This window comes from Diabrotica undecimpunctata, chromosome 3 (assembly GCF_040954645.1).
Source record: "Diabrotica undecimpunctata isolate CICGRU chromosome 3, icDiaUnde3, whole genome shotgun sequence".
Classification (NCBI taxonomy): domain Eukaryota; kingdom Metazoa; phylum Arthropoda; class Insecta; order Coleoptera; family Chrysomelidae; genus Diabrotica; species Diabrotica undecimpunctata.
The window spans coordinates 149,899,276-149,911,312 of NC_092805.1; the positions used below are offsets into that span (position 1 = coordinate 149,899,276).

General features: G+C 33.3%; 1 protein-coding gene across 3 annotated transcripts in view; it reads right to left on the reverse strand.

The window, feature by feature from the left end:
* Positions 1-12,037, reverse strand: part of LOC140437554 (chloride channel protein 2-like) — a 56,907-nt gene that overhangs the window by 21,982 nt on the left and 22,888 nt on the right. For 2 of the 3 annotated variants that reach the window (XM_072527142.1, XM_072527143.1), the window contains 3 exons: positions 3,899-4,042; positions 3,605-3,733; positions 255-545 (listed from right to left, as the gene is read on the reverse strand). In XM_072527142.1, coding sequence (XP_072383243.1) covers positions 255-545; positions 3,605-3,733; positions 3,899-4,042 — 564 coding nt within the window. Of the gene's footprint in view, positions 1-254; positions 546-3,604; positions 3,734-3,898; positions 4,043-9,507; positions 9,629-12,037 lie in introns of those variants that run through there. The other variant, XM_072527144.1, reaches the window with a different exon arrangement.

Here is a 12,037-nt window from a genome sequence, read left to right on the forward strand (position 1 = left end):
TTTTACACGCAAAGGTAATAATTATGTTCTTTCAGATTTACTTTATTTATTAATTTCTTTTCACTAAATCTATTATTTCTTTGTAATGGTGATTTACCTAAGAATATTAACATTGAACTTGTTCTGTGTTATTGTGTTCCTACTATTGAGTATTCTTTAAATATTTTTGGATCCGATTTAAGCGATTTCACATTTAAGCAGTTTTAGGTTTTGTAATAAAAAAAGGAAACTTATAGCAGCAAGTACCTGCATACCTCCAACTGGTGCAGCAAAACAACTCGCTACTCCTACAGCGCAAGCAGCCGCCAACATTTCGGTGGTTCTGTTTTCATTTTCGTAGATTCCTTGAAATCCCGTTACTAACTTACTGAGCAACGTTGCGGTTATGCTAGCAATATGTACGAAGGGACCTTCTTTTCCTAAGGGCATCCCACTACCAAGGGTTGCTGTAAGACCTATTGCTTTTGCTACGAGAGTTCTAAACGTTAGGTACTCCTTCAAAGTTACACCTCGGAGTATGGTTTTCATTTCGGGAATTCCAGAACCTAAAAAATATTAAAAAATACTGGAATTGACGGAATAACATGGAAAAAAATGCAACTTGCGACTTGTCATGCAACTTTAAATATTATTTTGTAGGTTTGAAATATTTTCCTCATTGTCTGTGATCTATACACATCTCTAAGTAATGCTTAACGAATTTTTATAGGCAATCATAAAAGGGTAGAGAAAAAAAAGGCAAATAAATTTTATGGCAAACTTGGTCCTAAGAGGAATATAGAAACAAGAAAACAACACCAACGAATAAATTACACATTGTATAAATGCATACATTGATTCAATAATCATTACCTAAAAATTATTTGAGATATATTGAATACGACAATCTAAAGGACATAGTACAATTTCTACTAGCAATGCGTGTTTTCAGTTACAACATATGTGTCTGAATCACCAAAAACATAGTGTACGGTTCATGTAAAAACAAATATTCGCAGAACTAAATACTCCAGTCGTCACAGACGAAAATAGGAACAAGCTAAATTTTACTAAAAATGTCAATTTTGGGACCCAAAAAAATTTGCACAAAAGATTACCACTTTTACCCCCCGGCTTTTCCCCTGGAAATTGATCTACCACGAATCTGTGCGCCGTAGCAAAACATGTTTCAAATAAAAAATAGAGAGATAATTCTAAACGTTTTTAAAGTGTTTATTAGCATTTTTTGCTGTGGAATCAATCGTTCTCTTAGAAACAATGCTTGAAGTGACCAGTGATTTTCAATGTCATAGGGTAAAAGGAGGAGAGATGGACCACCTTTTAGAAAACTAAAGCCTGTTTCTTTATTAAATAAACACCAGAATAGAAAAAAATTGTATACCATAACTTAACATTGATATTTGTTTTGGTATAAGTCAAAAATTAGAAATTATAATTCTTAACTTTACTTTACTTTTCCCTATTAGTTGCTTTGTTCCCCCACGATGGATCCTTTTCCATTCAGGATATTCATCACTTCTTTTAGATTCCTCTGTATTCTTTCACATTGTGTCTCCTCTTGGTATCTCTCGCTTTATCTTTCTTCTTTATTTTCTTAATCTCAAAACTGTCCCTTTTCCTCTTTTTAATTTCTTTCATCTCTTCTTGGTCGTCATCGTCGAGCAGCAAGGCTGTCAGAACACTTTCCTCCATGTTCTGAAAGTTTGTGGTTCCTTGCTCTTCATTTTTCTCTTCCTCCTTTATGTCCACTACGTTTGTGGTCAATTCTTTATGAATTTTCACTTATATTTAAGTCTCCCCATATCCACTCTTTAAGATATTATCCGTCTTCTTTTTGTATTAGACCTTAGGCATCTTATTTCTTTTATATACAATCAATTTTAATTTAATTTGTGTATTGTAATCTCATAAATGTGTCGAAATACCAGAGAGGAATGCTTAAGATTTCGTTTTAGGTGTAGATATTTTCATTTTGTATATCTCAGTCGGTGTTGTTAATATTTGTATCACTCATATTCAATGGTGTTCTTGAAAGGATATTTACTACTTTCTTTTTGGTGTATTGTATAGTATGGTAATGCTAGTCCCCACTAGTCTGACTTTCCTGAAAAAATAGTTAATTCTATGTTTTTAGTTATGCTTTCTCCACCGTCTTTTAGGAGTCGATTTGGTATGTCATCGGGTCCTGGAGCATTTTTGTTTCTTAATTTGCATAGACTATCCTTAGAACAAGGGAAAGAAGAAGAAGAGTAGGGGAAAATAAAGTCTTGAGAAGAAAGAAGAAATTTTGGCTGGGGAATATCAGAGATTGGACTAACCTCAGTGTTGAACAGATATTTCACGTTCGAAAAATTCGAAAAAAGATAGGAAAGCGTTTAAAGAAGTCATCGCCAACTTTCGTTAGAAGAAGGCACAATACGACGAAGACTATCCTTGATTTCTTCTTTTGTGATATCTGTGTTTTCATCCTTATCACTTTCTTATTTTGCTTCTGTTGGTCAAATACTCTTCATTGTAAAATTCTTTTATATAGGCATCGTTTTGTTTTATTTTGTTTGGATTTTTATAATCATTAACAGGTTTTTTCTATCTTTTTTCTCCATGTAGATCGTATTTCATGTATATTGTAAATCGTGTTCAACAAGCTTAACACACATCTTTAATACAAAAGCCAAGAAACACAATATGATACTATCAGCAGAAAAAAACAAATGTATGACAACATCTAAATACCAACTACGATGTAAAATCGAAATTGATGGGAAAATAATAAAGCAGAAAGCAAGATTTAGATATCTGGGAATAGATAAAACTACTTACAGAGATGTTAAAGAAGAAGTAGGATAACAAAGCTTAAAAGCAAGTAAAGCTGCGGGATCTCTTAATGACACAATCTGGAAGAACGAACACCTAAGACAAGACACAAAAACAAAAATGCATAAAGCAGCAATTAAACCTATATTAACTTACACGGCGGAGACAAGACCTGACACGTCTAAGACTTGACGATTACTAGAAACAACAGAGATAAAAATACTCCGACGAATATCAGAGAAAAGTCTGTTGAATAGGGAGAGAAGCAAAAACATAAGAAGATCATGCAATATAGAAGACATAATGGGTGGGTGACAAAACGGAAACAGGAGTGGAACGAACAAATTAGTAGAATGACAGAGGATAGGATAGTACGAATAGCACGAGATAAGTCATCAAATGGACGAAAAAGTGTTGGCAAACCAAGAAAAAGATGGTGCGATAATTTAAACAATTTAGGAGGCTACGTACAAAAAGAAAGAAGAAAAAGAAGTGTCCAACAGTCTCTTCCTATGATTCTTACCGTACAATTGATATTGTTTCTTGTATGTTTGCATTTCTAGTAGGTGTTATTTATTTTTTTTTCTACAGTGTTCAAAAATTACCTATTCTCGTTTACCAAATAGTTGATTTCGGCGTTAAACCATGGCTTAATTTTTTTTGCAGCTTGTAGTAGAAGTACTAATCTAACATGTTAGGTGTACTCATAATTCTCTATTTTTGCGACCTATTTTAGTCTAACCAAGAGCTCTAGATTAAGCATATTTATGTATAAGTTGGAAAAACTTACCTATCGACTGTGGTGCTACTAATTGCACAAATCCTGTACTAAACAAAATTAGACAGACTGGAAGCGATATCCAAGCTGCATATTGGGCTGCTGGATGCATTGTGAGATCGCGAAATAACCACAGTCTTGCTAAAACATAAAGTTTATATATTGCTATATAATTTAAAATGATTCAGTTCAATATTTCTCAGGCAGTTCTTTTAATATCAATATTAAAAGGACATTTCTGTATAAATGAATCCTTTATAATTATAACTTGGATGATTATTTATGTTTTAGTAGATGCTCGCTTACCATTATTACATATAGCAATGCCTCTATCCATCAGGAAACTTAAAAGCGCCATAATAAAACCAAGAAGGGCCAAGAAAACCCAATCTTCCCCCAATTTAGCAAAAGTATGTTTCCATAAAAATGAAATACATTTTGCTACTTTTCCTAAAAAAAAGATAATTTTCATAATAGGTAGATGAAATAGTAAATACCTCATTGTATTTCCTTCTTGCATTGACTATATTAACACATAACTAACTAGCATTGACTTAAATTTTATCACATATTACACAATTTCAGAGCAATATTACAATTATTTTTCCATAAATTGATTCTGATGTTACAACTACTTTAATAATGCTAAATTAAACACGCGGTTCGTTTTTAATCGTGTGTTTAATCTTAAATTTTAAATTAACTTTGATTTGTTTGTATAATTGCTTATTAAACTCCCTTAAGAGACTAGCTTTCTAATAACAAAATGCGAGTTTATATAAATATACTCTATTCACCGAACCCAGTTCATGTATGTAATAAAGCGAACGCTAAGGATTTCGAAAAGGGAGAGGATAATAAATGAAGAAATAAATAAATACTTTATTTCCTTTTAGACAAACATAGTGTGTGTAGAATTAGTCAGTTAATTAAATTGAAAAAACAAGTAAACACTACACAAACTAACAACAAAATGAGTAACATTTAAAATTTAAAAAAATCTTAAATTCAGAGTGGCATATATAGACAATAGAAAATGTGTGCAGTCAAAAATTCCTTTAAATTCAGTTTAAAGCTTGTCACGCTCTTACACAATTTTATATGCATTGTCTTTTTCTAGTAGTTCCTTCCCTTATCGGAGGTTGGCTATCATCAGCGCTATCCGTATGCGTACGCATGAATCTTCTACCCTTGATTTTACCTTGCATATACACAAGAAGTATTGAAGCAAAGCAAAAAGGTCGTGAAGAAAGACGTAACTAAAGCTAAAGAAGTAAAAGAAGACGTGACTACACAATTAGTCGAATTATACAATAAATTTATCAATTTAATAAGGAACAATTGGGAGACATTAACGGACAAACAAAGAGAGACGTGTAACAAATATTTTGGCAAAATGAGGGATAGAGTTTTGTGCTCATTTCAAGCAGTTAATACAAGAGTAGTAGTTCCCAGCTCGATACATCAGCTAACCAACAAGGAAATAGAAGAGGAACAAAGTGACAAGGATTTAGAAGACGAAACAAGCGACACAGAGCAAGAAATAAGTATGGCTCTTACAATCAATGAATTTTTAAATATCGCAAGCAAGGTGTTGCCCAGTGAGTGTGATGGAAGCGCAGGTAAACTGCAGTCATTTTTAGATGCATTAAAACTCCTTCAGAAAATAGCGGTAGGGCACGAGGAAACAGCGATAACATTAATCAAAACAAGATTAACCAATAAGGCAAGAAACCTTATAACTACAAAGGATACAATCCCAAGAATAGCAGCGGTACTGCTATTGACAATCCGAAGACGGTAATAGCTAACTTGGCGAAGAAAAGACAATGACATAAAGATGCAGCGGTCTATGCATCTGAAGTTGAGGAATTAGCAGAACAGCTTAAAGTTGCATACATAGAGGAAGGAATGCCATTGGAACTTCTTCTATATGTGCCGTCTTCTGCTGAAGGTTGGCGACCATCAAAAGATAGGTTTCTCTGTTTTAGGCCGCATGTATTATGTTAGCAGCTTCTGGTATTTGAAACCATTCTCTCAAGTTTCTCAGCCAGGATTTCCTCTTTCTGCTCAAACCTCTTCTACCTTCAATCTTGCTTTCACGATAAGCTGTAGCAGAAGGTACTTATCATTACGGAACACATGGCACAGGTATGACGCTTTCCTCCTTTTAACAGTTGTTAACAATTCCACCTCTTTACTCATTCGTCTTAACACCTCTGTGTTGGCCACTCTGTCTGTCCAAGGTATTCTCAGTATGCGTCGATACAGCCACATTTCTAGAGGCGCTAACTTCTTTATAGTTGCTGCTGTTAACGTCCACCTTCCAAATCCGTAAAGTAGCGTAGAGAGTTAGAGACAAAAAGATTCGTAGCGTTTTGTAACTACTATAGACGTTTTATTAAAAATTATCAATATTACAATACAGTAATACTTACAATAAGCTCAAATCATCTCTGATGAAACCACCAATCTTAAAATATCCGGATTTCAGTAAACAATTCATTTTGACAACAGACGCATCCAACGAGAGTTGTTCAGCAATTTTAAGTCAAAACTATAATGTAATAGACCTACCGATAGCATACGCATCAAGAAGTTTTAGTAAAGGAGAATGTAATAAATCTATAATCATCAAAGAATTACTAGCAATTCATTGGGGAATTAACCATTTCAAACGTTATTTATATGGAGCACGATCATTTTTGGTAAAAACGGATCATAAACCCTTAACACACCTATTTTTAATGAAGGAATCTACCTCAAAACTTCGAGAATCAGACTAGATCTAGAGGAATATGACTTTGAAATAGAATATATAACAGGGAAAAATAATAACGCGGACAGTCTTTCGAGAATAACATTGCATCAACTAAAGGTCTTATACATAGATAACACGCATATACTAGCTATAATACGAGCTCAATCAAGAACAAAAATGGAAGAAACAAGACACTAGGATACAGAAAGTAAAGATACATTACAGCCGGAAGTTCACAAGCAACCACTAGGAAGGGTACTAAATAATTTAGAGGCGCATAGATTACCAATTTTGTCTTTTAGAGTAGACCAAATCTCACCAAGACTGAGCATTCGGATCAAAAACGAAATCAAGTGCAGCAAGAGCATGGCCACAGGATCCAATCACTTTGATTTAAGTCAAATGGTGGGACAGCTTGATTGGCTAGCGGTAGAGAATGCAGTACGTAAAGTAAAGATATACGTAAATTATATTATTTTTAAATTGTGCACAATTGATGAATTTATAAAAGAAAGAAACAAATTATTGAACAATATGGAAATATACATATACGAAGTACCAGAAACAATAGAGGACGACAAAGAAAAACGTAGGATAATGAAGGAATATCATAACCACCCGATGTTGGGGGGTCATATAGGAAATAATGGGCTAATAAACTAAAAGCAAGATTCAAATAGAGAAACATGGAAAAAGACATAAGAAAATACATTAAACAATGTCATAAATGTCAAATTAACAAACCGAAAAGACTACATGTCTAGGAATTCGTGATATCGGACACTTCTTCAAAACCATGGGACATAGTGTACATAGACACGATAGGTCCATTCCTTAGAAGTAATGAAGGAAATAGATACTGTATCACAATGCTGTGTGAACTGACGAAATACGCAGTGAGTATACCAGTGTGCAACAAAGAAGCCGAGACAATAGCTCGCGGAATTTTAGATCAATTTATACCAACATACGGACTCATGACACAAATCAGAACAGATCAAGGCACAGAGTATAAAAATAAAGTAATGCACGAACTAAAAAAAAAATGCTAAAGTTAGATCACAACTTCTCAATGGCGTACCACCCACAATCGATTGGAAGTTGTGAGAAACTACATAGAACATTAAACGAGTACGTGAGATCATTCTAAGATGAAGACAGAGAAAATTGGGACGTGTGTTGCAGAATGTTCACATAATGCTACAACACAACCCCTAACGCGTATCATGGATATACACCGTTCGAATTGCTGTATGGCAGGAAAGCAAACTTACCTGAAAACCTTACACGAGACGTTCAACCATCTTATAACATAGATGCCTACTACAATGAGTTACGCTATAAAGTACAATTCGCACACCAGAGAGCTAAAAACTTCTATTTAAGCACAAAAAGGAACAACAGGAAAGACATAAATAAAAAACGAGGCCACAAAACTTCGAAATAGGAGATCTAGTCCTGGTCAAAAGAGAAGCGAATTGTAAGTTTGATAGTCTTTATGCAGGTCCTTTCATAATTACAGAGGTAAATAACGTTAACTGTAAAATTAAGATAGATAACAGTAAGATCAAGGAGGTGCATAAAAATAGGCTATACGCTTACAGTTCAGAAACAGAGTGAATTAGTGATATGTGAAAACGGGAACAATTATATTGATATTGAACATTTTGTTTATTACTAAATATAAGGAAATATGTACCAAAACTTTGTATATAATTCTATAAATATGTATATGTAAATAGTGAATGTAAATAATGTATGTATGTACAGTAATCAGTTCATGATGACACGAAAAATTTTCTTTTTTCGGCAGATAAGACTAAAAACAGTTTATGTAATTGATTGAAAACGAACAGCACTCAGAAAATTTTTCTTCTGAGGGATAGGGATGTAACGGGATTTAATTAAGCATCCAGAAATCAGATCTAAGTAACCCAATTCAGTTTAAAAATTTAAAATCCTTTTAATAATATTTTTCATTGCTCATTGCTCAATGCGATTGTTTGTTTATGACATTGAAAATATCGGTGTAACTAGAACACGCGCTGACCTAGTGAAATTTGCAATGTAACCAAAAGCTTATTTAATAATGTGTAGAAATTATATTAGAAAAACATAAATGCCTAAAAAAACGCACGTAAGTTAAATACCTGGAAAATAACGGGAATAGATTATTAAGAATTAAGAATTAAGAGTTAAAAGTCGAAACTAGTGTTGTTATCCGTCAACTGAAGACTGAAGTTATTGAGAACCAATAAAGTAATTATGAGTATCCAGTGAGTTCGAGTTAATCAACCCCATTCAGGGGGTAAAATACCCCTAGAGTTTCACTATATGGAACTCTTGATCATTATATGATTATCCAACATTATTATAGACGCATGGGAATATAAGGTGCAATAATGGATGACATACAACGAATGCAGCTCATTTATGGTACTGTCATGAACAGCGAATGGAAAACAATAGACTCCCGAAACAAGTACTCTCATGGTCATCTACAGTACGAAACAGAAGAAAGAGAGACCAAAGAAAAAATGGATGGAATAAGTAAGAAAATACAATGAGCTCCAAAGAACTACAAAAAGGATAATGGTACAATTGACGTGACTGGAAATTGGGCACCGAACAACGTGGAAAGATCTAAACCGATTGTATAAATATATGTTACATAAGTAGAACTTTTTCTTACGAAAGAGAAATTTTTCTTTTATTTATAAGAAGTATTACCTACTCTAGTCAGAGTAGAGGGAACCTATAAGATGATCAATAGAGAAACACATGATATGTGGTTATTTGGCATTGGATAAAATTGTAGAATACTTAAGGATATATTATAAATATAAGATCAACAAATATGACAAATAAAAGAAGTTGCATATAAAATTATACAACACCTAGGAGTTCATTACTAAAGATAATATGAATATATACAGAGCAGGGGTAAAAGTCAAGTGTACAAGGGAAAGAAAAATATCAGAACATACATCAGATACAGAAAAACAATGAAGATTAAGGAATTTAGCTAGACATATTGGAGAAAACGATCCACACAATGATCCGTGACTTTAAACCAATTTTTTATTAGCGTTAGAATATTTTGGCACATGATACACCATGATATGGAGATAACATAGAGTAACAAACATTTTACCTTGATTAGATTGTAGATCTAGATCGATACTATTACGACGATCAGTGGTATTACTAAATATACTTGATATCACCATATTATAATCACTAACTACTTCTTTGTGATGCCAAGAAACGACTTGTTATCTGAGTATAGGTACAAGGTAATACATATTAATAGCTGATATTTTAAATAACACTGCATCATCCATATACAATACGTAAATTCTTTATCTTATTGCACCCATTTATTTTATGCATGTTAAACGTTTACTTAGTTTTGTTGATTTTTAGGGGCCGCATTATTTTCTAATTGCTGCTTTTATTTATTTAATTCCGTCACTAGTTTTGCATATCAGAAATAAAAATAAAGTTTGGACATTTCCACACTCCATCAGTTCTTATAATTTAGTATGTTACTATTTTATTTTCTAATTTTCCAAAGTTTATGACAATCTAATTTTTGACATCTTTGTTTTATTTTTAAATATATTCTGGTTACATTTTAGTTTTATTTTTATTTATTATCCGGGAACTGTATGTCCCTAACTGTATCAGCCAACAGATTTCCAGTCCATCAGCTGGATCTTTGCACAAGTATGACGTTATTTACGAATTATTTTTTATATTTCGTTACGTCCCTTTCCTTTTCACAGAAACTAAATCGATGAACTTAAGGCGTCTGTCAATAAAAAACAGCATACGTTGAACTAAGACAGCCATAAGATGATGGTTGGCGATTGATTCACATACTGGCAATTGTAAGTTTTGTTTTGACTGCGTTTGTAGTGTGTATGTGTAAATGTTAAAACATGTACATCCTTCTTCTCTTCTTAAAGTGCCTATCCGTTCCGGATGTTGGCGATCGTCACGGCTATCTTTACTTTGTTTATTGCAGCGCGGAACAGTTCAGTGGTAGTCGTGTTATACCACTTTCGTAAATTTTGAAGCCAGGAAATGCGTCTTCTTCCCGGTCCTCTCTTACCATTTACCTTCCCCTGGAGAATCAGCTGGAGAAGGCCGTAACGTTCTTGATTTCTCATTACGTGTCCTAGATATTCCAACTTTTTAGTTTTGACGGTCATGAGAATTTCACATTCTTTCCCCATTCTACGCAGGACCTCTACATTAGTAACTCTGTCAACCCAGGATATACATAAGATGCGCCTATAACACCACATTTCGAAAGCTTCGAGCCGATTCATAGATGCAACAGTCAGTGTCCACGCTTCCATTCCATAGAGCAGAATTGTGAATATGTAGCAGTTCAATTGACGGCATTTTCTTTTTAATGATATGTCTCGATTGTTGAAAATGGTTCTCATTCTAACGAATGCTGCTTTTGCTTTTATTGCTTTTATGTACATCCAGTAAGTATTAACCAAATTTTTGTATTAACCTCAGTCAAAATTTTAAATTTCATGTTTTCTTTAATTAAAGTGGTTATACTTTTAGGATAGTACTGATGATGGAATATTAATTCCGATAATAATAAGAAATTTTTAAATAAATTTTTTGTTATACATGGTATACAGCCAGCTATAGGAACTTAGTGTCCTTGTGGATTTATATTTCGCTGTGGTATCATCGTGTGCAACAATTGTGTTCATTTTCTGCAGTAGAAAAGTATTCATGTCTTCATATAATAAACAAAAAAGAATTATCAGAAGATGAACTTCGTCGAATACTAGAAGAATCTGATTTCAGTGATTATAATATATCAGATTATGACTCTGATGCCGATCGTGCTTATCGAGAGAATGACAGTGATCAACTTTATTCCAGTAGTAATGAAGAAACTGGACCCAGTAATTCTAATGATAAAGTGGTAATAGGTAACTGATTTCGCTCACAGTACAGATTGGTGGCTTGATTGTTTTCTTACTTTATAGAAAGGGTTGAAGATATTAGTAGACCAAGAAAGAAACAAAAGTTGTATAACGAAGCGTGTCCTTCTAATTTAGTTAATGATTTAGTAAATGGTAATATGTCTTATTTGCATTTTATTTTGTATTGATTTGTTGATTATTTAGAACCCAGAGAAACTGAAGGAATCGTCAACATAGACGATGTTAATTTAGGAGCAGCCTGGAAGAACTACATAAATTTGAATTTACTGATAGTCCAGGATTCAACACTGACGAAGAGCAACATGAACTGATTGATTTTTACTTAGTATTTGTTGATAATGAAATTCAAGATGTGTTAATAATAGAAACACATAGATATGCTCAACAGAAAGTAGTTGAAGGGTGCAAATGAAACCATCAAAAATTATTCTCTTTTGCGCAAATGTCAAGACACAGATAGATGATTTACTTCGTTTTTTAGCAGCTATAATGTAGATGGGATTAGACAAGAAACTAGAGTTGAGAGACTATTGGAATAACAATCCATTTTATAAAATTGCGATTTTTAAAGTTGTGGTTTTAGCAGGAACCGATTCGAGGTTCTTTTACATTGTTTTCACATTTTCGATAATGAAAATATTCCAATAAATAACAGACTATACAAAATCTCACCTCTTATAACAATCTTAAATTGTACATTTC